General features: G+C 48.1%; 1 protein-coding gene across 1 annotated transcript; it reads left to right on the plus strand.

Moving 5' to 3' along the window:
• The first annotated feature begins 1,350 nt into the window (after positions 1–1,350).
• LOC119448773 (uncharacterized) lies at positions 1,351–22,195 on the plus strand. The gene is made up of 5 exons (XM_037711993.2): positions 1,351–1,592; positions 8,839–9,204; positions 12,052–12,371; positions 18,072–18,426; positions 21,608–22,195. Exons 1-5 carry the CDS (start codon positions 1,383–1,385, stop codon positions 21,875–21,877), a joined length of 1,521 nt encoding a protein of 506 aa, XP_037567921.2. The 5' UTR covers positions 1,351–1,382; the 3' UTR covers positions 21,878–22,195.
• The last annotated feature ends 1,892 nt before the right edge of the window (positions 22,196–24,087 follow it).

A 24,087-nucleotide genomic window follows, 5' to 3' on the forward strand; every position in this document is an offset into this window, starting at 1 on the left:
TTTTCGAATAACATGTTGTGGGACACATAAGTACAGCAGGTAGTAATAAAAACTGCACGTATACTTGGTATAATTTATCGCAACCATTATCTACTTCCGTTGAAAACAATACTTATTATTTGCCATTCGTTGTTTCTATTCTACGCTCACTACTGTTTTCTCGTATGGGGTTACACAATGCAAACAAACATTGATAAGCTTACAAGACTTCAATATTGATTCTTTAAACTTGTTGCTAAAGAGTGCAATCATTCTGTAAGCTATATACAGGAAAAATATAAGCTAATAGGTATGCAGAATCTTTACAATTACAACATTTGTAAGGCAATAAAGAAATAATTAACTTAGACAAAGAACAATAATTTCTGAACTAGCCAACTTAAAACCCACTGGGAATAAATATGATACATCCCAGCATGATCGTTGGTTAGTGCCTAGTTCACGCACTAACTATGGTGACCAGATGCTACGCAATGTTATTCCAAAGATGTTAAATTATCTTAGTGGCTTTGATATAAACATAGAAAATATGACTTAAATGGATGCTATTGCATGGTTTTTATAACTTTAATGTTAATTTATACCAGCTATTCATTATATGTGTGATGTACACAATTGTATCACTGTAATCCAGTTCTACGTCTTTTCAACATGCGTATATATTTTCCCTTTCCCTTCTATTTTTGCGACGCTTGATCAATTACTGTATCCTGTTAAACTTTATTTTTTGTAATGATTCTGAATTATTGTTAGTGTAAAATTAGCCTATCTCATGTTTGATATAGTATGTGTTGTTTATTTTTATAAGATGTCACAGCTTTGCAGCCATTTTGTAGGTAGTGGGAGCTAGTCAAGCTGCTATTATGCAGCTTTTACTCCCGCCATTCTTCGTGTATGATACATGAAAATAAAGACTCAATTCAAAGACCGCTATATATTCGACAGGAATGCTTCGCATTGATTTAAATTACTATATAGCTAACACACCATGGTCGTTCATGTGTGCACATTGCCTCCATGCTTTTAGAAAAATAATTGTTTCGAAGGTCAGAGGGGAAAAAAATAAGCGTAACCAATAACGGAACATGGACGTCTGAAATCCACAAATCCACGTACTGCACCCGCCATTTTCACGCGTGATATCGCTGCAGCAATCGCCGCGCCGGATTTCCCTCTATTCTTCCGTCCTTCATATCGGTCTTGTCATTCGTGTTCAAGTGTTCCACTGCTTGCCTTGCCGTGCCTGCAGAGTAAGCTGTTAGCACATGCTGCTGGGAACACACACACACACAAACATACGCGTGCGCGCGCGAGAGAGAGAGTAACGAAAACGCCTCTCACTTTGCCGCCAGTGGCTCGTGCCGCTCTGGTTCCGGCTCGACATGATCACGCGCAGCGGCGCGCCCTACGTCTTGCTGTCCGCGGAGCCGCTGGTGCAACTGTGGCACCGCGTTCACATCAGCCTTAACCGGACCTTGTACCAAGACTACGTGGAACACTTCATCGATGTCGTCTACAACAACGGCAGCGCCTCGGGCGGAGCTTCGGAGTCGTACTTGCAGTTCCTGCGGACTAGGAGCGCCTACGTGCAGGTGAGTGTTCACCACCCTGTGAATACGATGCTGACCGCGACGTACTTGTCGTAAAACTTCGCGGTAACTTAACAGGGACACGCTAGCCGCCATTCAATTGAATGGACGCTAAAGAGAAAAGTAAGCTGAGAGAGAGAGAGAGAGAGAGAGAGAGAGAGAGAAGTTTAATGATGCGAAATGCAGAGAGGTCGGCCTGAGGTAAATTCCTCTAGCCAGCTACTCGGCGTTGGGGGAAGGGGAAGAGGGAAGGAAAGAGGGAAGAAAGAGGCGCATGGTGGGTGACGATGACGAGAGAAGGAGGATGTAAAACATATGGCGAGCAATTTGGCATGCTCAAAGCCTACAGTTCAGGCCCGTACTTTCAGTAAGTTCAGTAGCGCCTGGATGGCCTTGAAACTCGATTGAGCGTCATGGCCAAGGGCCTAAAATAAGCTGAGGTGTCTATACTTCACTATAGAGCTGAAATTCGGGCTAGTTGGTTATTCATGACCGTCAAATACCAGCGCGTAAAAAAACAAGAGTTCGAAGTCAGCGCTGTGTATGTATCTTCTATATATGTATACGTTCGTCCCTTGTTTTTTACGCGCTGATACTTGACGAAGTGGAGGTGTGTACTGTATATTGCCTTTCTACAATACATAAACAAAGATACCGCTATTGCCATGAGAGAAAGCGTTGCAAGAAAAGACAAAGTACCCCCCCCCCCCCCCCAACTCACCGTGACGTCATGGCTTTTGACTGCATGAGCTCGGGCCCAGCTGTTTTATTTGTTTATTGTTAAGAGGGACTGGACTCAAGAGTGCCAAACACTGAACTTAGCAAGTTTCTCAGAAATTTTATTGCGCAACAGTGGAGCCCGAATACAAGTAAACGCATTGAAATCTGCGAAGTCCCACTGATGTACCGCCAGAGGAGGCGCTAGTACCGCCGCTGGGGTATCGGCGGGAAATTTGAAAGAAATGAAAGTTTGACTATACCATTTTCTCTTCTACATCCCTTACCACAAAATTAACGAAAATAAAGTCCCGAAAGAAAACTTTACGAGTCTAAGTCAGCTGCGACACTAAAGAGAAACAGCTGAATCAGCTTAGACTCGTAAAGTTTTCTTTCAGGACTTCATTTTCGTTAATGTTCCTTTAAGGTGAAATGCAGATAGCGGCGCGTGTCATTTTACGTTTTGTTTACAAACAGCAACATTATGGCCTATAAGTTGAAATGAAATTACATAGAACGTCCAGAAACTTCGCTGTGGGCTATAGCTGATGCCATTTAGGGAAGGACGTCGGATAAACTTCGATCACGTGGTGTTCTTAACGTGCACGAGCGCTTCTGAATTTCGCCGCCATCGAAATGCAGCGGCCTCAGGTTGCCTATACGGGCATATTATATAGGCCTTGTGGGAAACTAACTTCAGCTGGAACATGCTATATATGAAAATTTCACGCTTTAATAAACGTCAAGCGTTGGCGAACTCCCCATATATATATATATATATATATATATATATATATATATATATATATATATATATATATATATATATATATATATAACGACGACAACAGGCGCATGGCCGTAGCATCGATACAAATCTACAGCTCTATAGCGACTATAGAAAGTAAAGGGTAAATGGCTAAAAGCAAACATCAAACTACTTTACATTCGTCGCCTTCAGCCGGTAAGCTTGCACATTACTAAGATTGCAGCGCAGACAGAATGGATAAATGAAAGGAATACGTATTCACGGCCTCTGCAGCTTTGGACCAAGAAACACGTGTGTCATCTACCCATACACTGCTGACCGTGGTGGCCGAAATAACGGCTGTCTTAGCCCTGCCTTTGGCCGCCATGGCCATGGTAAACAAGCGATGAAACGCCGATCAGAAGGCGCTCAATGGTGGGTGCGGTCACGTGAGAAAATATGGCGGCGCCCATGGATATATAGTGCTGTAGAAGGTCTTGGGGGCGCAGTGGTTATAGCCCAGTGGCTTTGGCGTTGCGATGCTGAACTCGAGGTCGGGGGTTCAATCTCAGCCTCGGCTGCGGCATTCCTATGGGGGCGGAATGCGAAAACCCTAGCGTACCGTGCATTAGAGGCACGTTGAAGAACTCCACGTGGTCGAAATTAATCCGGATAGCCCCTACCATGGTAGGGGCTATCCTGAGAATATATATATATATATATATATATATATATATATATATATATATATATACTCAACTAGCACGCTATAGATAATAACCATGCATATGCACCGTTTTCAATAGGGTAAGGTCTATACGGTATTTCTCGTAGCCCATGGCGTTTCTTTGGGAAATGAAACTCCGTCAATCAACCAAATCAGAGTGGCAATCTAATTGGCTTTACAGTTGAAACATGTTATACCTCATAACACCGTCGCGTTGTGACGGTAAAGGTGGATACACACGCGAGGGCAAAATCCCGCCTGCTCCGCGGGCCAAACAGTCACGTGATCACTTGAATCCGGCGCAGCCGTGTTAAGTCGCATTCCCACAGCCGGAGCGCCGTTTGCGGAATCCGCGTGCTTACTCTCGACTCCAACGCTTATTAGCAGCTGCGCGTTTGCATGCTCGGCTTGCTCTATATTCCATAGCGCTGTGAAACCCTCAACAAAAGCCAAAAAAGTGACGGTTGCCTCGTCACTTAGCGTTTTCTTGTGCATCTCACTCATGTTGAGGTCACGCAGGCTGCGCGGTCTGAGTAAATCCGGCGCGCGCGCAACCACGACTCGCCTTTCCCGCTGCACCACAACAAATACATGCGGTCACTGCTGCACAACGAAAACACACGTGGCTCCAAGCCGATAACACGCCATCGTAGCCACGCTACAGTGCCTAGAATATACTTCTAGGCACTGGAGCCACGCCAATGCGTCCTATGTTGACAGATTTGACGCTGACTACGCTAAATACGCTAAATACGCTAAATTTGAGGTCAGACGACCGTCAAACGGACGGATGGAAATATCGGCGAGCATTTTCAATCCGGACCGCGAGCGGAGGAGGCCGGACTAGGCGAGGGCGGCACGAATTGATGACGCGCGCGTCACGTGATACGCCCTTCGCTGCGAAAATTCCTCCTCCGTCCGGTCGTGTGAATGCAGCTGAAAGAACGAGAAATACTGGCAGAAATGGAAGTTATATATATATATATATATATATATATATATTGACAGGCAGCACTGGCAGACCCGTTTATTCCACCGGCACGGCCGAGGCTCAAACACGACGAAGAAAAGAAACAGGGATGATGATGGCTATATACAAATGAGAACGATGAAGTACGTGAAATGTGCTTACAATATATATATATATATATATATATATATATATATATATATATATATATATATTGTTTTTTTTTCTGCCGGGGGGGGGGGGCAGTGAACTATAGTGCTCAGCGTTACAAGCGACACTCAACTCGCGCATGCGATAGCGGCGAGCACGGTCATCGAATCTGAACTGACGAGTCAAGTGCCCCCAGTATTTCTCGATCCCCTCAATCCAGAGTCATGTCTGGTGCTCGCGTGCATTCGAGTATGTATATGTACAGCACTATTCGCGTCGCGCGCGCAGTACGATAAGACAAGACTTCTCCGCTATATGGAGCCGGCAACAAGGACTGAATATAGACGCACCTTGAAAACGGCGACTGCAGATAGCCCACCAGTCTACTCTGCCACAGTAGGCGCGTCTTGCGCCGAGAGATAACTCGATAACAGTGATAATCCGATGAAAAACGGTCATCGGCAAAAACTTAATGCACGCGTGAGTCGTTCCAATATTTTTACCCAGGTAAATAATGTATACGTTGAAATCGCCGTGTTAATGCTATGTTTGCCCCCCGGTATATAGTAACATATTAGATGAGCCACAGAAACGCCAGATACGTATGTCTGCATACAAATCTCTCACTCTCTATAGCGATTTAAACTTGTGATGTACGCGGCTTGGACCACGTGGCCTTTGGTCAGTCATCTTCAAAGCAATGCGCCAACAGACGAGAGACCTTATAGTCAAGCGAACAAGTACCGGCATATATAAGGCTTCAAGGAAGCGTGCAAACCTAGAAATTGACTAGAGTGTCCACGTAAACTAAACATTCTCTAGAAAAACGCCAAGGACGCGCATGCCTTTGGCGTGCCATAGCAACCCGATAGCATTTGCAATAACAAGCTCATAGCAACGCGAGCACACCGTGCTGTCTTGTCGTATCAACTATAACCCAACGAAACATGTAAGAAGCTCATTAAAGCTTGCAGATATTACTCCACCCTGAATAAACTAGTTCATTGGTGACCTGCGGTTACATTTACCCCGATTTAATAAAGTGACACATGGATTAAGAGTCAATATGTTTGTGTTCTGCTGCGTTCGGGGAAAGGCTCTGAGAAGAGAAAGCAGCACGAAGCATCGGATTCCACTAGTCTTGCGACGGTAATCGTTCGTAGTTGTCATTGCTCTGGTTTTTTTTTTCTCTTTTTTTTGTCAGAACCCGCTACGTTTGTAAATGTGATGTGAGTAGTGCGCGACACGGTGCGGTGGATGTAGACAAACAAGAAGCCGACGAAAAGGAATGCGCGCGCGGAGGCGAAGTCCGTGCTGGATGGAAGACGACAACGTCGAAGAGCATCCGGCACGTGAACACGCGGCGCAGGAAGAGAATAATAAAAGGAAAAGGCATCCAATCAGAAGAAAACACGGAGATTCGAGCGGCCAATCGGCAAAAGACGAATCGGTCAGAACAGCAGAAAAGCGAGGAACGCTGGTATAGAATAGGAGAGAGTTCCAGGAAGCGATGCCACGAGAAGGTTGGGTTCTGGACCCGAGCCATCAAACTTCACCCGACCACGGACTCCTGCCAACTCGTTCCTGGGCGTCGCCACTCTACCCGATCAAGAACTGCTGCCCGAGGCCGGCGAGCTTCTGCGCCCGTGGGCAGAACGCGTCAGCAGTCGGGTCGACGGGCTCGAGTTCCACGCCCAGCTGCCTGGCCAGAACGCAGCCGCCATCTGCCCGTGCCGCCAAGCCGCCTGCCTTCCCTCTGCAAGCCAGAGCTGCCGCGCCCTGGTAGCCTGTCCAACGGTCCAATACACCGACCTTTGGTGAGACGAACGCCACGTCTTTCGTTGTTTCGCCGCCTCCCATCCTCTGCGAACTATTACGCGCCCTCACACTCGTGATCAGCCCGGACTCGCGTACTGTTGTTACCATCCTAATTTCAAGTGCATTTTTTTGCTGTGATTTTTCGTTGAGTGTTTATTTTATGGCTTTATTTTCGTTCTAGTTTCATTAAAAGTTTGTGTGTGTTTTTATCGCGATAGCAATTATATGGACACTCTGAAAGTAGATTTCTGCCGTCGGCGTCGCCGTCGTCGTCGCCGTTGCCGTCGCCGTCGCCGTGAGGTTCCGTATGACGTCAATGGAGATGAAATCGCCGCCGCGCGCCGCCGAACGCTGCATGTATGTGCGAGTGAACCCGCGGCGGAGAACAAACGCGCGTTCTGCGCCGTGCTCCTTTAAGGGCTGCAGAAGTAGGCGTCTCTTTCCTCCTTTACAATCACCATATATGTAGAGCAAACGCGCCTTCTTCCGACGCGCGAAAAGCCGTGGGGGGGGGGGGAGGGGGAGGGAAGGGAGGGAGCTGCGGCACCCGGCCGACACCACCTTTCTGCACTTCGAGGCGTCGTGGAGTTCCTTGACTCGTCAGGGCTCTCCGCACGCCTCTAAGGACATTTCTACAAGCGGGAAGGCCTCACGGCCTCCCACCCCACCCCGGGCCTGACCGGCCTGGCACAACACCCCTGCAGACTCTGCAGCACACCAAGGCCTTCCATCTCGGCCTGATACGTGCCGCCTATGCCTGCCGGTTTTGCTTCGCCCAGCCATGGCGACTCCACTCTATCCCTTCTTTCGCTCCCACTTACCCCTCCCCGTAGGCGCTGAGCCGTGCTCCCTCAAGGGCTGCGGCATGCCAAGTGCCTATTTATATCAGAGGCTCCGGCAACAGTCGCCAACGCCGCACGCATTTTGTGCGAACGCGGGCAAAACTCCGACGGCGTCGACAAGTTCTGCGTGTGGCCGGTGCTGCTGCATGTCCAAGTTTATACAGCCGATAAAGCTACTATCATTACTCCGTATAGCTCTCTACAAAGTTACTATCGCAATTGATGATTCGCCTTTCAGGTGAAACTGCGACAAGTTTTTTTTGGAAACAAACGGCTTTGTCCTCAATTGGGTTCTCGGAGGCACCGCCTCACAGAACCGTACGAAACGATAAAGAAAAGAACATGTCATCGCAGTAAAGGCTTCCACCAAACGTTTAACGTCCAGTCGTCTCAAGTCCGAATTGCCAACGCAAGCTCGCGAGCACCACATGAAAATGTCAGTTTTCATGTCTTCGTCAGGGCACTTGAAACCTGTTCGACCGCTGTTCCGATTGTGGACACTACATTATATTTTGGACCTTGAAACATGAGTGTCTTGTATGTACATCTTAAATTGACTGAGGTATCGAAATGTTCCTTCCTTTCTTTTCGACACTCTCAGCGAGCGAAACACCTTTTTCAACAGTGACACCGTGCGACAAGACACATTTTTTGTCGAACGCTTGTCGATCGCTTGTCGAACGCCTGTACTTGTATGCTCCTCAAATCACATAATCTCAAACGAAGAAAAAACAAAGAGGTCACAGGAGGGCGGAGATGATGCGATGAACAGCGGGTGTACAATTAAGTGAAGCTTCGTTTCAACGAAGCGACTTGTCTTCGTCGGGACACTTGAAGCCTGTTTGACCGCTGTTGGTCAACACAAAGGGTATCGGACAGAACAAACCACAGCACGCATCTTTAACGCCGCCTCACTCACATAAGTACGTGCCCTTATGAATATTGTCTTCACCTTCACCCGCCGCGGTAGCTTCGCTATGGCGTGGCGCTTCCGAGCTCGAGGTCGCGGTCCGATCCCGCGGCCGCGGCGGCCGCATTTCAATGGGGGTGACATGCAAAGAATTCTCGTGTGCTTAAATTTAGCCACACGTTAAAGAACCCCAGCTGGTCTACAGTAATCCGAAGTCCCCCCCCCCCCCCCCCCCCCCCACTACGGCGTGCCTCATAATCACATCGTCGTTTTGGCACGTACAAACCCGGCAGTTAGCTGATTTTCAGTCTTCACCTCCTCGGAATCGAATCTGGACTTATGGGCACTGCTGTCGACTCCTTTTCAGAACAACGTCTTCGAGGAATTGAGCGCGCCCACTCGCGAGCAGCACCCGTTGCCCGTCCACGGCTACATCAGCGAGCTGAGCGACTTCGTACCGATGTTCTCGGCCAAGGACTGGACGTCCGCGCTTGCCGCTGCGTACGACGCGACGACCCGCGAGAGCACCGCTGTGTACGTGAGCAGCCGTGGTCTGCTGGACTCCATGAAAGCCCTGCTCAGCGCCTTCTCGGCCCTGGAGCTCCTCTACCACACGGCCTGGTGGTTCTTGCAGCAAATCGCTACCTTCACGAGCAACGAGCTCTACGCGGCTGCCACCGCCACTTTCGGCGCTCACGGGAGCCTGCACGTGAAAGTGCTGTGTGCTGTCCAGGTAAGCTGGTTGGCAGAACTGGATGGGAGGGCAAGTTCTGTATGCTAGCTACAATCATCATAATGACAGCTATTTGTTCCCATGACGATGATATCATCATCGTAAGAACAAAAGCTTCTCCCAGCTACATCCATGTTGCAGTAAGCTATTGCTACTTTCTACTCGAAGAAGGTGATGCCGACCCTTGGGTTCAGTGGGACGTACCCATAAGCGGCCACTGTGTGATCTGATGGCGACGACGTGCCGTGTTTGATGTCGGCTGGCTTCCATGTTGGCCGGTGCTTACTACCCTTGTAAATACACCCTGTAAATAGTTTCCCTACTGTGCTTCCACGTAACAATATTATGATGGGCTATGGTGCATATCAGCAGGTTCGGCCAACATACCACTGCAGAGAGGGGGACAGGAAGGAAGCAACCATTTCTTGTTTCCTTCCTGTCGTCCCTGGGTTATGTTACGCAGGCCGAACCAGTCGACTCCCAGTTGCCCCTGCCGTGCAGATGCCGATTCCTACCTAGGCCATCAAGTTGGTTGATCACGTCCTCCTACCTAAATGTATGCTGTATTGGTTTCTGATAACCGGTAGCTTGTTAATCACAGAATAAGTGCCAAGAAAAAGGGGAAATACAGTCGAGGGTACCCGGCGGAGTGACTTAGCGGCTATGGTGTTGCGCTGCTAAGCACGAGGTCGCGGTATCAAATCTCTGCCTCGGCGGCCACATTTCGATGTGGGCGAAATGCGAAAATACGCGTGTACCGAGCATTGGATGCATGTTAAAGAACCGCATGTGGTCAAAATTATTCCGGGGTCTCCCGCTACGGCGTGCCTCATAATCACATATCGTGGTTTTGGCACGTAAAACCCCATAATTTATTAGTATGTAATATGTTTGCCCTTTATACGCAATACCTCACAATTTCAAGTGTACCAGAAAGCTGGAAGAACGCCAGCATTATACTAGTCCATAAGAAGGGAGACGTTAAAGAATTGAATAATTATAGACCCATTAGCTTGATTTCATTATTATTGTATAAAATATTCGCTAAGATAATTTCCAATAGAACCAGAAAACACTTGATTTCAGTCAACCAAGAGAACAGGCTGGCTTCAGGAAGGGATATTCTACGATGGATCATATGCATGTCATCAATCAAGGTAATCGAAAAATATGCAGAGTACAATCAGCCTCTCTATATGGCTTTCATATATTACGAAAATGCATTTGATTCAGTAGAGATACCAGCAGTCATAGACGCATTGCGTAATCAGGCAGTACACGAGGCATGGAGACACAATCAGGCAAGGAGACACAATCTCTCCAATGCTATTCACTGCATGCTTAGAAGTATTCACGCTCTTAGACTGGGAAGGCTTATAGGAGTGAGGATCAAGGCGAATATATCAGCGACCTCCGGTTTGCAGGTGATATTGTCCTATTCAGCAACAATGGGGACGAATTAAAAGAAATGATTGAGGACCTTAACCGAGAAAGTGCAAGAGTGGGGTTGAGGATTAATATGCAGAAGACAAAGATAGTATTCAATAGCCTGGCAAGGGAACAAGAATTCAGGATCGCCAGTCAGCCTCTAGAGTCTGTAAAGGAGTAAGTTTTTCTAGGTCAATTACTCACAGGGGACTTTGATCGTGAAAAGGAAATTTACAGAAGAATAAAGTTGGGTTGGAGTGCATACGGCAGGCATTGCCAAATCCTCACTGGGAGCTTACCACTGCCGTTGAAAAGAAAAGTGTACAATCATTGCATTCTGCCGGTGCTAACATATGGGGCAGAAACTTGGAGGGTAGAAAGAAGAAGCTCGAGAAAAAGTACCTCACAAGTACAGGGTAGTAAGTACCGCACAAAGAGCGATGGAACGAAAAATAATAGGCCTGACGTTAAGAGACAGGAAGAGAACAGCGTGGATCAAAGAACAAACGGGGATAGCCGATATTCTCGTTGACATTAAGAGAAAAAAAAATGGAGCTGGGCAGGCCACGTAATGCGTAGGATGGATAAACGGTGGACCATTCGAGTTACAGAATTGATACCAAGAGAAGGGAAGCGCGCAGTCGAGGATGGCAGAAAACTAGGTGGGGTGATGAAGTTTGAAAATTTGCAGGCGCAAATTGGAATCAGCTAGAGCAAGACAGGGATAATTGGAGATCGCAGAGAGTGGCCTTCGTCCTGCAGTGGACATAAATATAGGCCGATGATGATGTTTTCATTACATGCAGTTTTAGCAAGCGACTCCGTATGCTAACCGAACTGAAAGACGTTTCGCGTCAAAAACTAAGCTCTACACACAAAGTTTCAAGTGAGGCTAAGCATTTAAGAAAACCTGCACAGCTGGCTGCAATTGCAGCTAGCCGTGCATGATTTTCTGGAGGGAAAGGTAAGGCGCGCCTATACATGTCATCCCCCTGCGTGTGACTTCACCTATATACGGGTCATTAGAGAGTTTTAATTAGGGGACGCAAGCCGCACCCAAGCATCGGGCGACTCAAACTCTATTCTGGGCCCTTCACGCTTTCGGTTCTGACCGAAAGCGCGAAGGGCCCAGAATAGTCTTTCGGTTCTGACCCTGACCGCTTTCGGTTCTTTTGTACGCCCGGCGTTACGCAACCGCCCAGCGCTTGGGTGCAGCTTGCGTCCCCAAAGCTAAAGCTCTCTAATTGCGTAACGCGGCGCGCGAACGTGGCTGTGCGCGTGTGTATGTGCGTGCATGCGTGCGCACCAGTGCCATTCCTACGATGATCTCGTCGCAACATAACACGGATAGTCTCTTCATCTCGCTGCACAATTAAGTCTGATCCCTGAAGCATGCGTGCGATCGCGGTTCTTCGCCAGGTCAGCATCACGTACCACGCACTCGTGGCCGACAACTTCTGGGTGAATCGAACGGACGCCGACAGGGAAGCCGTGAGGCGCATCCTGCGTGCGCTGCAGGACACGGTACGGAACGCGACGCGCGTCTCATCCGCCGCCGGGCTACCCGTGCGCTCCCTCCTCTACATGCTGGACGAGACGCGGCCCGTCGCCTGGCCAGAGGCGCCGCTCGACTTCCGGAGCGGTCTGCTGCTCCTCTACGGCGAAGCGGTGGACAGCGAGCACGGCTTCTTCGGCCACTGGCTATCGAGCCACCGCATGGTCCAGGCCTCCTACGGACGGTAAAAATTGCGCTCCTCGTCTACCTATAACAGTCAAAAACGGATATATCGAACCCACATATAACGAATTATTGTATATAACGAACAGCAGTAGAAATATCCTTGAAATTTTTATTGCGATAGCAGTTATATAGACACTCCAAAGCGGATTTCTGTCGTCGCCGTCACCGTCGCCGTGAGGTTCCGTATGACGTCAACGGCAATGAAATCGTCGCCGCCCGCCGTATTGTGTATGTGCGAGTGAAAGGACGCGAGGGACGCGCGCTTTCACGGGGAGCGAACGCACGGCGGACAGCAAACGCGCGTTCTGCGCCGTGCTCCATGAAGGGCTGCAGAATTAAGCCTTTACAATCGCCATATATATATATATATATATATATAGTAGTAACTGGATTTTTCAATGGGCCAAGCGTATTTAGGAAAATCAGAAGCACAACTTCGCGGTTATCTTAGGTTATCTCTCTCTCTCTCTCTCTCTCTCTCTATATATATATATATATATATATATATATATAGAGAGAGAGAGAGAGAGAGAGAGGGAGAGAGAGAGAGAGCAAACGCGACTTCTTCCCTCGCGCGAGAGGCCATGGGGAGACGGGAGGGAGGGAGGGAGGGAGGGGAGGCGAGAAGGTGGTAAAGACTTCCGACGCTGCTCGACGAGTGTCCCGTTCTGATCTCGTCGAAAACCTCCGAGCCAGTCACCAACGCCACGCGCGTTCGGTGCGAACACGGGCAACACGCCGACGGCGTCGACAACAGTTCTGCGCGTTGCTGGTGCTGCTGCATGTCCAAGTTTATACAGCTGATAAAAACTACTATCCTTACTCCGTATAGCTATCTATATATACTATAATTTGCTATCGCAATTGAGGCTTCGCCTTTCGGGTGAAACTGCGCCAATTTTTTTTATAAACTTTTTTTATTTTATACGTCGAATTACCTATATATCGAACTTTTTTGTGATCCCCTTCAGATTCGGTATGTCCGGGTTCGACTGTATAGCGAACTTTGCGCCACTCGTAGTTGATTCTTTGACGCCGGCTTTCGATCCGTGGCCTCGAAGCCCTTGCCCCCTTACGCGTGACACTTGCATTCTTTGCAGGACTTCGACTTTTTTTTTTTTTTTTTTACTATAGAAGGCGCTGTGCGTACATTCATGTGCCGCGTCATTCGTCGTGCTGCATGGTTCAGTGCTGAAGTACGACGTCGCAGGTTCGACTACCGGCCGCGACATGCCGCCTTCCAGCGGAGGCCGAATGCAAAAACGCTCGTGTACCGCACTCAGCTAGGGTGCACTTGGTCAGATGGTCAGTAACAATCCGTGGCCCTCGACTACGCCATTATACGCCCAGTTTGAATTTGTGACTTTAAAACACCGTCAGTTGGTCACTCCTTATACGCCACGTTTCACTATAGGCTGTCGTAAACTTGCCACTAACTGATAGAAGTGGTACCGACGGCTGTGTGCTGTTGCAAACAGCAAACATGTGCAGCTTCATTAAGTTTCGCGGATCTTCTCGAATGTTTTACGGGGGACAGCAGTATATATGCGACTCACGCAACATATTTCGTCTTTCTGGGCCGCCTGTCTGTGGCGTGGCCGCTATCGCCTCTCCTTTCTACTCCTTTCATGTCGCGCGCGCCCTCTCCCCTCGGAGTAGGCTGCCGCTCTCATCAGGAATCGCTGGGTTTTCTGTGTTCTTGCCGAAAACGCTCGGTTCTCCGGCGATCATTGCTACCGCCGCGCTAGATCTCGGTTCGAGCGTCGAGCGCCCATTTCGTGACGTCACTGCACAGTAACGTCGTAGCTTTCTCACACTGAGGCAGATACCGGGGATAACTCGCCTGCATTGCGACAGCGATGTAGCCGGCATCCAGTCACCGTCTATGCTCACGGCATATGGATTCCAGAAAGTACAAATTCAGCAGTTGCCCTATAAGCTTAATTTTTTTTTTTACAGCTTCCCTTTAACATCACGAAGTAAGATTTGTCGTGCACAGTGCCGGTGGATGTGTGGTGGACGCGTAACTTCCAGTAATATGTGAGGTCGACTTCCGTCAATTCGACATCGAATAACCGGGACTCGCTGTTTAAACAAGCGGTTTATGAAATCAATAGTTGATTCATTGTAAATGAAATTAAGGTCAAAGCGAATGCAATGCTAATGAAATTGAACACAGTCCTCAAACGTCATCATGCTCATAAAAATTTAATGCGTCCCTCTAAGCAACAATGAGGATGAACTACAACAAATGATTGAGGACCTTAACCGAGAAAGTGTAAGAGTGGGTTTGAAGATTCAGAAGCAGAATACAAAGATAATGTTCAATTGCTCGGCAAGGGAACAATAATTCGGGATCGCCAGTCAGCCTGTAGAGTCTGTAAAGGAGTACGTTTATCTAGGTCAATTTCTCACAGGGGACCCTGATCATGAGAAGGAAATTTACAGAAGAGAAAAGTCGTGTTGGAGTGCACACAGCAGGCATTGCCAAATCCTGACTGGGAGCTTACCACTGTCGTTGAAAAGAAAAGTGCACAATCATTGCATTCTACCGGTGCTAGCATATGGGGCAGAGACTTGGAGAGTAACAAAGAAGCTCGAGAACAAGTTAAGGACCGCACAAAGAGAGCTGGAACGAAAAATGTTAGGCCTAACGTTAAGAGACAGGAAGAGAGCGCTGTGGATCAGAGGGCAAACTGTGACAGCCGATATTCTAATGGACATTAATAGAGAGAAAAAATGGAGCTGCGCAGGCCATGTTATGCGTAGGATGGATAAACGGTGGACCATTCGAGTTACAGAATTGATACCAAGAGAAGGGAAGCGCGCAGTCGAGGAGGGCAGAAAACTAGGTGTGGTGATGAAGTTAGGGCATTTGCAGGCTCAAGTTGGAATCGGCTAGCGCAAGACAGGGGTAATTGGAGGTCGCAGGGACAGGCCTTCGTCCTGCACTGGGCGAAAAAAAAAAAAAAGGCTGATGATGATGATGAATTCGAACTTTCGTATAATTCTAACCAACGTTAAGGTTCCGCCAGGGGGCAAACTAAGACGTACCCGGTTTGTAACACGTCTAGTCCGTTGTCGTTTACTCGCTTAATTTGCTGGCAACTCATCTGGAACACGTACTGCAGGACATGTAACCATTGCGTACACCTTCTACCTCCATTACAACTTTATACCGGCATAGTAAGATCTAGATTAATGCCTTTGAGAACCGCACACAGCATGTACTATCGACCAAAAAAGTTTACGGACCAAGGGATCTGACAAAAAGCTGAATATATTCGCAGCCTCAAAACGCAGCCTGGTAATCCCATTTCCAGCCTTTACTGGTATATGCGAGCAACATTGTGACGTGCGGTTTTACTGGATACTTTTAAAGGCTGCTCGGATATTTAGCATTTTCTGAGATCCCGTGGTCCGTAAACTTTTTTGGTCGATACTACAAGTAAGCCGAATGGGAACACTGCAGACATTTTACACTTCGCCCATTTACAAGTTTTCTTTTCTCTCTTTTCTTTTTCTTTTCGGCAAGTCTCATCTCCACGTTCCTCCTCCTTACTTTTAGAAACATAAAAGCGAAAAAAGTCAGTATTCCACTTCCAGGCATTGGTCGCGGAGTCGGCTGAAAGGGTAACGCTGGACCGTGAGGCATAAAATACGATGAAGATTCGACTAGAGTATTCTAAATCTATATGATATCTATCGAACAATCGCGTTTGATTCGAAAATTACGATATTCGAGTACCTCTAAGGGCTTTTCTTTTCTTTTCTTTTTTTGGTCCATGAGGCGGAAAATCTGGCTTAGTTGTCGGCGTGACCACGATGTTCGAAAGGGCGGCGAACCCTCGACCTTTGGTGGGAGTCGAACCCACGACCTTTGGTGTTAATTAAGGCGAAGTTAATTAATGCACAGTTTATTAGGGTAGAGTTAATTAAACAACTCGAACCCATTTCACGACGACGTGGGTCACTGTATATAGATCCGGGACTGGGTAGGCACCGCTGTTCGAAGAAACTGAAGCACTGGGTATACGTTCCACTTGGTCTGTGATGGTCTTCAATGAACATCTTTGATGCCAACTTGAGTCACTAGGTGTGTGCCAGTGGTGGGTTTCGCTCTTTAACGAACGTATTTGACGCCAACTTGGGTAGCTAGGTATTTGCCACTAGGAATGTGCCACTCTACAATGACGATAACAGGCATCTGAAAGAGCATTGCATCTGAAAGAGTTGTGCTGAAAGAGTATAGGCATCGCGCAGTGGTCGCAATGCTTTCGCATTCATCCACGAAGGGATAACTATGTGCGCCTTGAATTTGTTGTGAGTGCAGCTCTTATAAGCGCCCGTTCCTCCGGCGAGCGTCGGCGTGAAGGAAAGGAAACTGAGGAGGAGGGTGCAGTGGAACCATGCGCCGGAAAGCGGATGAAGAGGGTATGGCGAAAAAAAAAAAAAAAAAAAGCGTTGCGCCGCGCAAGACGAACTAGGCGACGAGAGATGGCGCCAGAGTAGCACGCATCGTTAGGCTATAGCTATGGTGCCTCGATGCGCTCGCTCGTCTCCGCTCCGTTCGCGGGGGCGCGCGAATCGAGGCTCTCTACGCGCTGTGTGTTCACCAAAGAGCCGCATAAGCTGAGGTCTGTCTGCGGCGGCTGCTGTGAATCGCGCCCACGCGTCAGCTACGCGCTGCGTCTATAGCGATCTCTCGATTAGCGAGGCAGTCGCTCCACGCTTCGCTTCGTTTGGAACGTGCGTGTCATGAGCCAAGGAAGAAAGGGAGAAGAAAAAGCAGAAGAGCACAAGCAAGCACGAAGAGTTTGTGGAAGAAATTAAGAAAGAAGAAGTAAGAAAATAATAAAGTGTCCGTATAAAAAGAATTGAATATATGAAAGAAGAAGCGCAAAAGTGCACGCGGAGCTACGTGGCCAACGATGCGAAAGGACACGTAGCAGAAGAGTGCAGCTCAGCTACCCTCTGGGACGCCGACGGGCAGAAGGAGCTGGAGGCCAGACAGGGCGGGCGGGTCGCGGAGACGGGGCGGCAACCCAGTGGAAGCTGTTCTTCAGCTGCCACGACCCGCGAGCTGAGTGGACGCCCCACCAGAAGCCACAGCTACAGGCTGACGGAGCCGTTTCCCGGATTCCCTGCGGCTCCGATCCGCAGGCTAGCGGAGTTGACCGGGCGGTCCAGGTGCGTCGCTCGCCCCACCTTCCTGAACCCCTGACCAGGCCAACCGTGGGCCGAACGTCGGACACAGCGACGTTGAGTGTACGACACATCAGCGGGGCCCAACGACGTGTCGCCGGAAGCCGCGACGACGACGTGCCGTGGCCACGTCGATGGGCTCAATGTAAATATTTTGGACTTATCAATTCAATATATTTGAGGACTTTGGGGAATGTGTAGAATTAGGTTGTATTGTTCATTGTTTGTTTGTGTTGTTTTGACGTTTGCTTTCTCAATTATAAATGTTTGTCTTAAACGAGCGACTGGTCCCTGTCTGTCTTTAGTCAGTCGAAATTCGTGACAGTGCGGTCCGCGCCAGCCAATTTATCGAGAAATCAAAACACGTATAGAGCTGTGCTCCAATTTCACATTAGGGAGTATCGTATTCGCCGGTGAATTTTTTAACAGACTCTCACTACGAACTTATTTGCGGCGCCTCTCCCCCCCCCCCCCCCTCCCTTTTTTTTTTAAGATCGTGGCACAAGGCTGCAGGCCTGGTGTACAGGCTGGACACGAGCGCGCTGTCCACGTACAGCGCGGCTCGGGGAGTCATCTCGCTGGCGACTGCAGCAGCGGAGCCTCCCTTCTACTACAACACCGGCACGCCCGCCATGGCGTTCGGGGGCCTGGGCTTTGTCTACGCGCTCCGCCTGCTGCTTGCCATGGACGTCACCGTACTGCTCAATTCGGCGGCGCTCGGCAGCCTGGTGGTCGCCGACGACCATGACCATCTGGCACGGCTGCTGGCCTGCTCCGACCACGAGGAGAAATACGCCGCGTTTCCTTTCCTGCCCGCGTTGGAGGCGGCGCATGCAGCCTACGTGCAGGTATATGAACGTGGGCCAGCCGCTACATCGCGGCGGCGTGTCATTGCGCGAGTCATTTGCCGTTCCTCCATTTGCGTATATGAAGCTTAAAACTCGATCTTACGAAATCCCGATTTTACGAAGTTCCCGATCTAACGAAGAAATTTTCATTACCCGGCAGGTACCCATATAGTGTTCAATGTTGTCAATTAACCCGAATTAACGAAACTAATGGCCACCAAGCCCGATTTAACGAAGTCTTTTCTTGAAATAAATGAGTAGAAAAAGCCGTGATTGCGTTCTAATTTTGACACAGACGGGTTTTTCTTCTAGCGTGCGCTCTAACGCTATCGCGTTAAAACATCCAAGCGTGCTAGTCACGGTCTTCGCGCCCGCGTCTTCGCATATCGGCAGCCTGTCATATCTTCACGTGACCGTCTACTTGGCCTGCATCGCACAAGCCATTCGGGCCGCCCTCGCGGACTTTTCACATCGCGCAGGCGTGGGTCAGCGGCAAATACAATGCCGCGCTAGCTTTTGGGGTGTCGCTACGTTACAATTTTGGATTTAGAAGGACCGAAGAATTCCTTTCTCGATTTTACGAACTTCCCGATTTAACGAAACAATTCGAGCGTGGTCATCACTTCGTTAAATCGAGTTTCAACTGCATCGCTTGCACAGCCGACTCAAAACGCTAGGTCGTATGCGGTGCGCCGATGTGTTTAGAAAGACCGAAAGGGAACATAAGATTTTGCGTTTAACCCCTTTGTGGTGCCGATTAATCGTACTGAGTAAAAATTGCATGGTTGGTTTTGCCGACGGAAAAAAAAAAAGCAGTGCAGCTTATATCTGTCAGTAGATTATAACGCGTGACGTTGCAAGCTCTTGTGGCGGTCGAAATAAAATTATCTTTAAGAACAGAGATAAGAAAGCGCGTGAACTTGTAGAAGCTTTCCATATAAAAAGGCAGCATGATAACTTTGTATCGCACCCTCTATATACCGTGCTTCCCAGCCACACAGAATAAAGCTTATCTAAGGAGGAAAAAAAAAGGGGGGGGGGGGGAGGGGGGACGAGATACGACGATGGCACCAACGGTGTTTTGTTAGCAGTCGCCTTGCGCACCCTGGTGAATTTGTCTGTTTTCGCTAATTATAGCTAATTAGTCAGAATTAATTGGCCACATTTAGAATTGTTTGCATAACTGCGTAAGCTCGATCGAATGTCAAATTGTGCGTACGTATTCGAAAACATCACATTCAATAGTCCTTAAGAATAACTTCTTCTTGGGCAAGTTTGTGTTTACTGAACATGATACTTAGTAGCGCAAAACTCGAAACAAAAGACAACAGTGAGAGGCCAGAGGAAAGAAAATAGCAAAATAAGAGAGCACGCAAATATTTTAAAGAAGGGGATACCACCGCGCACTTGTCTGCGCATTGCAGGTCTTGTCCCGACTGTGAACCGCTGTTGTTTAATGTCAGGATCCTATAGGCAAAAGCAAGAACAAAACCGCTCGTGAACTGTTAGAGGCCTACCACATCCAAATCAATGGTCTAGCCTGCATTAGTCAAACGACTGTTACACTTTATGATTCGGAAATGAGATTGCTAAGCATATAGTGTGACTACACTGCCTTCGGCTGACTGGCGCCCTTTGTGTGTTATATGCGTTTGCGCATGCGTATGTCTGTGTATATATAAGGATGTCCTGCTTCGGAATAAACAGTTGAGTGCAGCGCTCATCTTTCCTCTCGCCTCTCGCTGTTGTCTTTATTTCGAGTTCTGTGCTACTAAGTATCATATTCAACGGTTTCCAGCTCGCAAAATTTTTACCCCATAATTTTCCCGAGTTTCAAGGTTGGGGCGCAAAAAAAAAATACAAAAAAAAAAACGTGGAGTGAAGACGGGCCCACGCGTTTCGCGCGTGTGACAGCCGTCGCCTCGTAACTTCTTTTCTAAGTTTTTCGGAATATTTAGAAATCCCCTGTGGCCGATAGCATAATTCTAGTCCTTGAGCTGGCTTATTCAAATAGGCGGGCATTACTTGAACGAGAAATCGAAACGCATAATCAACTAATTGGTAAAAATTCAGTAAATTACTAACTTTTTAATTAGTTACTTTACGGCACTTATTGCAATTTATGAATTGTCGCCGGTGAGCTTGCAAGGCATATTCACTTGGAAAGAATTTTGAGGATGGCATAGGTTCCGAGATGTGCCGTGAGCTCACCGTAAAAATGTAGCTCCACTTAATGTAGTTCCACAAATGTAGTTCCACTTACATTTTTAAGAAAACGCTTTTTTATGCATTGAGGCACAAAAGTCAATCACTGGAATGCCCGTGTATTTCGTCTCACACTTTGGGAAATAATAAAATAATATCTCGAAACTGGTTTCATGCTGTAAATTCATTTCAAGTGGGTACGGTACGTCTTGCAAGTTCACCGGCTATAATTTGTAAATTGCAATATATTTGCAGTAAAGTATAAATTAATTAGTCGTTTTTGTTATTAGTTGAATATGTGATTCGATTTCTCGTGATAATTATGCGCACCTCTTCGAATAATCCAGCTCAAGGATAAGAATTATGCTATCTGCCACAAGCGATTTTTCAAAATTCCGTGAAACTTAAAAATGATCACCCGTATATGATTTGCAAGTGGTTCCTGTGCTATTACCAGTGCTTATGGATGAATGAATGAATGAATGAATTCACTAATTTCAGAGAGGATGGCTCGTGGCCCAACTAAAAGAAAGGACGATGGATTAGGATATGGAACAAGAGAGGTGGTACTATATATGGATCCGACAGTAAGGATTTCTCTATCTGATACGAACCCCAGTCTCCTGGGCGACTGCAGGAATACCGGTGCCACCTTCGTGGATTCTTTCTTTGTGCTAGTACGTGATTAACGGTCATTCCCTCCTGCGTAGACCCTCGCTACCTTACTCAACTATAGCCGCAGGTGGGATACGAACCCACGTCCGTTGGTTCGTATCCCATTTGCGGCCAGGAAAGATCGACAGTTCCAGACGATATTACAGAGGCTGGGGGCCGGGTGCATTTTCGTACTTGCAGATCCACTGCAGAGCCCTGGATGTATATATAAGGGTTCCGCGGTGGAGACTCCGCGAGCTCTCCCGAGATGGGAGTGTGGTTTTACACTTGCGATTAACGACCGCGTCCTTTACCTACGCAGTCCGTCAGCGGCACCGTAGAACCGCGCTTGAAAGGCTTGGAGGACTTCACCGCAGAGCAGGTCTTCTTCATGACCATGTGCCTCAGTCTGTGCCAGGAAGATGGCGCTGGGAGGCGCTCGTCGCCTCCCTGCAACGCGGCTGCGCGCAACTTCGCGCCCTTTGCCGCGGCCTTCCGCTGCACCGACAAGTCGGCCATGAACCCGGCGGAGAAATGCCGATTCCTGGGGAGCGATCATGGAGCGGACAGTTCGCCGAGCTACAGGAAGTGACGTCACGTCGACGAGCCGAGATACGCTCGTGCGAGACAAGTTGTGCAGCCGAGAGAACAGCGACCGCTAATTTAGCGGATCTATACTTCTGTATATATCTCCAAAGCGCATGCGCGCGCAATTATGACTTTGATAGCCTCCTATTGTTGTTACCGCTTGTTTGTATCGTCATTTAGACATCATGCAGGCGAGCCAAGTGTTATTCAGCGATGTATAGTGTACGAAAAGATCGCTGCACAGCTTCCGACAAGGGATTTGTGCGGACGTTGATTCGTGTGTATGTTTGCAGCGCATGTATGTGCATAAATTTGACCTTTGTTGCCATACTTCCTGCCATTCGTTTGTTTTATTGTTACAGCTTGTTTTTCGCGTGGGACAACTCGAGCACGCACGAGAAAACGCCATTTTATAAACGGATATGTACCGAACTTGAGCACGCACGAGAAAACGCCATTTTATAAACGGATGTAGCGAACTTACATTTTATTATTAATAAAATTTTAGGAGTGAATCTCGCTAAAAGTGGCGGCTGATGGGTGAAGGAGAGGGTTACCCGTTCGCTCTGTTCCAGTGCAGTATAGAAGCGCGCCGAAAGCAACAGGGTGATTGGGCCAACCTGTCCTGCAAATGTGCTCAGGCGCGAGGGGAGTCGTCGCCGCGCAAACACCTTGTTACGCGACGAAACACAACACAAACTATCAAACTTTCAACCTTCCCTGACGAAGAGATTTCCACTCTCGAAACTGTTGGCATAATAAATTTTAAATAGTAGTTCGTGGCAACAACGCCTGCATTGTGTCATCTATTACAAATAACTATTGATCTTCTATACCTTCTCCTAATACATATACGTTATCATGGGCGGCGATATTGTGGTCTGTGCTTAGACGATGACAGCAGTGCATATATATATATATATATATATATATATATATATATATATATATATATATATATATATCTGTGCGCATGCGCTTGCTGCAGCGTTGTGCGCCTTCCATAGTAAATATAGCCTCTGTATATAGGAAATTTGCAGGCGCAAGTTGGAATGAACTAGTGCAAGACAGGCGTAATTGGAGGTCGCAGGGAGAGGCCTTCGTCCTGCAGTGGACATAAAAATAGGATGATGATGATGGTGATCATAGTTTCTCCCCGTAACATCTTTGGTGGAGGTGCGGGATAAAATGTCCATATTCGCGACCTCGGCGGACCACGGCCTGAATTCACGAAATAGTAGTTTTCTTGCATACTGTCCTGAGGAGTAACAGACATACCATGGCCTCGAGTTCTCGAATGACGATCCTGGTAACATTTTTCTGGAGCTGCATGGTTGACGTATAGCGTGGGTCAATCTTCGAATGAGGGCGTCACAGCCGTATTGGGAAGTCGGTCGAAGCAGTGAGTGATACGTTGACTTTTTGCCAGCTCAAAATGACGATATCCTTTGATGACCGACTACACGGTAGAACATGCACATTCTTACGTGCAGTAGCAAATCCAAGGTATCATCGGCCATGCCTTTCAGTACGTGTCCCATTTATGTCCGCTTCAGGCACGTAATTATCGACCTTACGGAACAGAGCCAACATGTCCTGAATATAGGAGATGTCGCTCATTTTTTTCAATCAAGCCCGCGAATACACGCAAAATTGCCGCGCGACTGGCCACTCGAGGCGCTTTGTGTGCATTCGCGGGCTTCTTTCACGCTCGGAAAAACACTTTTATGTAGCACGTATTGAGCAACAGAAAGCTATATCGGGAGTTTTTCATATTGCTGTACAATTTTGTCATTGACACTTTTCATATAATTATATATTTGAGAAGTTACGGATCAGTGGGGCATGGTGTGTTCATGAACAACGAAGACGATTTAGCTAGGAGAGCGCGCGGCTGGTTCGGGCAGCCATCTTGTGTATCCATGCATGCAGAGTTGCTGGTGGTGGTGGTGAAACATTATCACCGAAAAGGGTCCTGAAGGACACACGACTGTTCGTCAAGGTGTAGAGGGCACCTCGCACGTCGAGACGGGGACCCCTAGGTAGAGCACTGCACGGGCTCGGGCTTACCCGAAAGCCCGGGCCCGGCCCGTGGGCCGGGTCGGGCCGGGTACGGCAGTTTTTTCACGGGCCCGGGCCGGGCTCGAGCACGGCATGTGCATTTTGACCCGGGCCCGGGCCCGGCTCGGACTTTCTGATGGTGTGCATGCAACG

This window comes from Dermacentor silvarum, chromosome 4 (assembly GCF_013339745.2).
Source record: "Dermacentor silvarum isolate Dsil-2018 chromosome 4, BIME_Dsil_1.4, whole genome shotgun sequence".
NCBI classification, from domain to species: Eukaryota; Metazoa; Arthropoda; class Arachnida; order Ixodida; family Ixodidae; genus Dermacentor; species Dermacentor silvarum.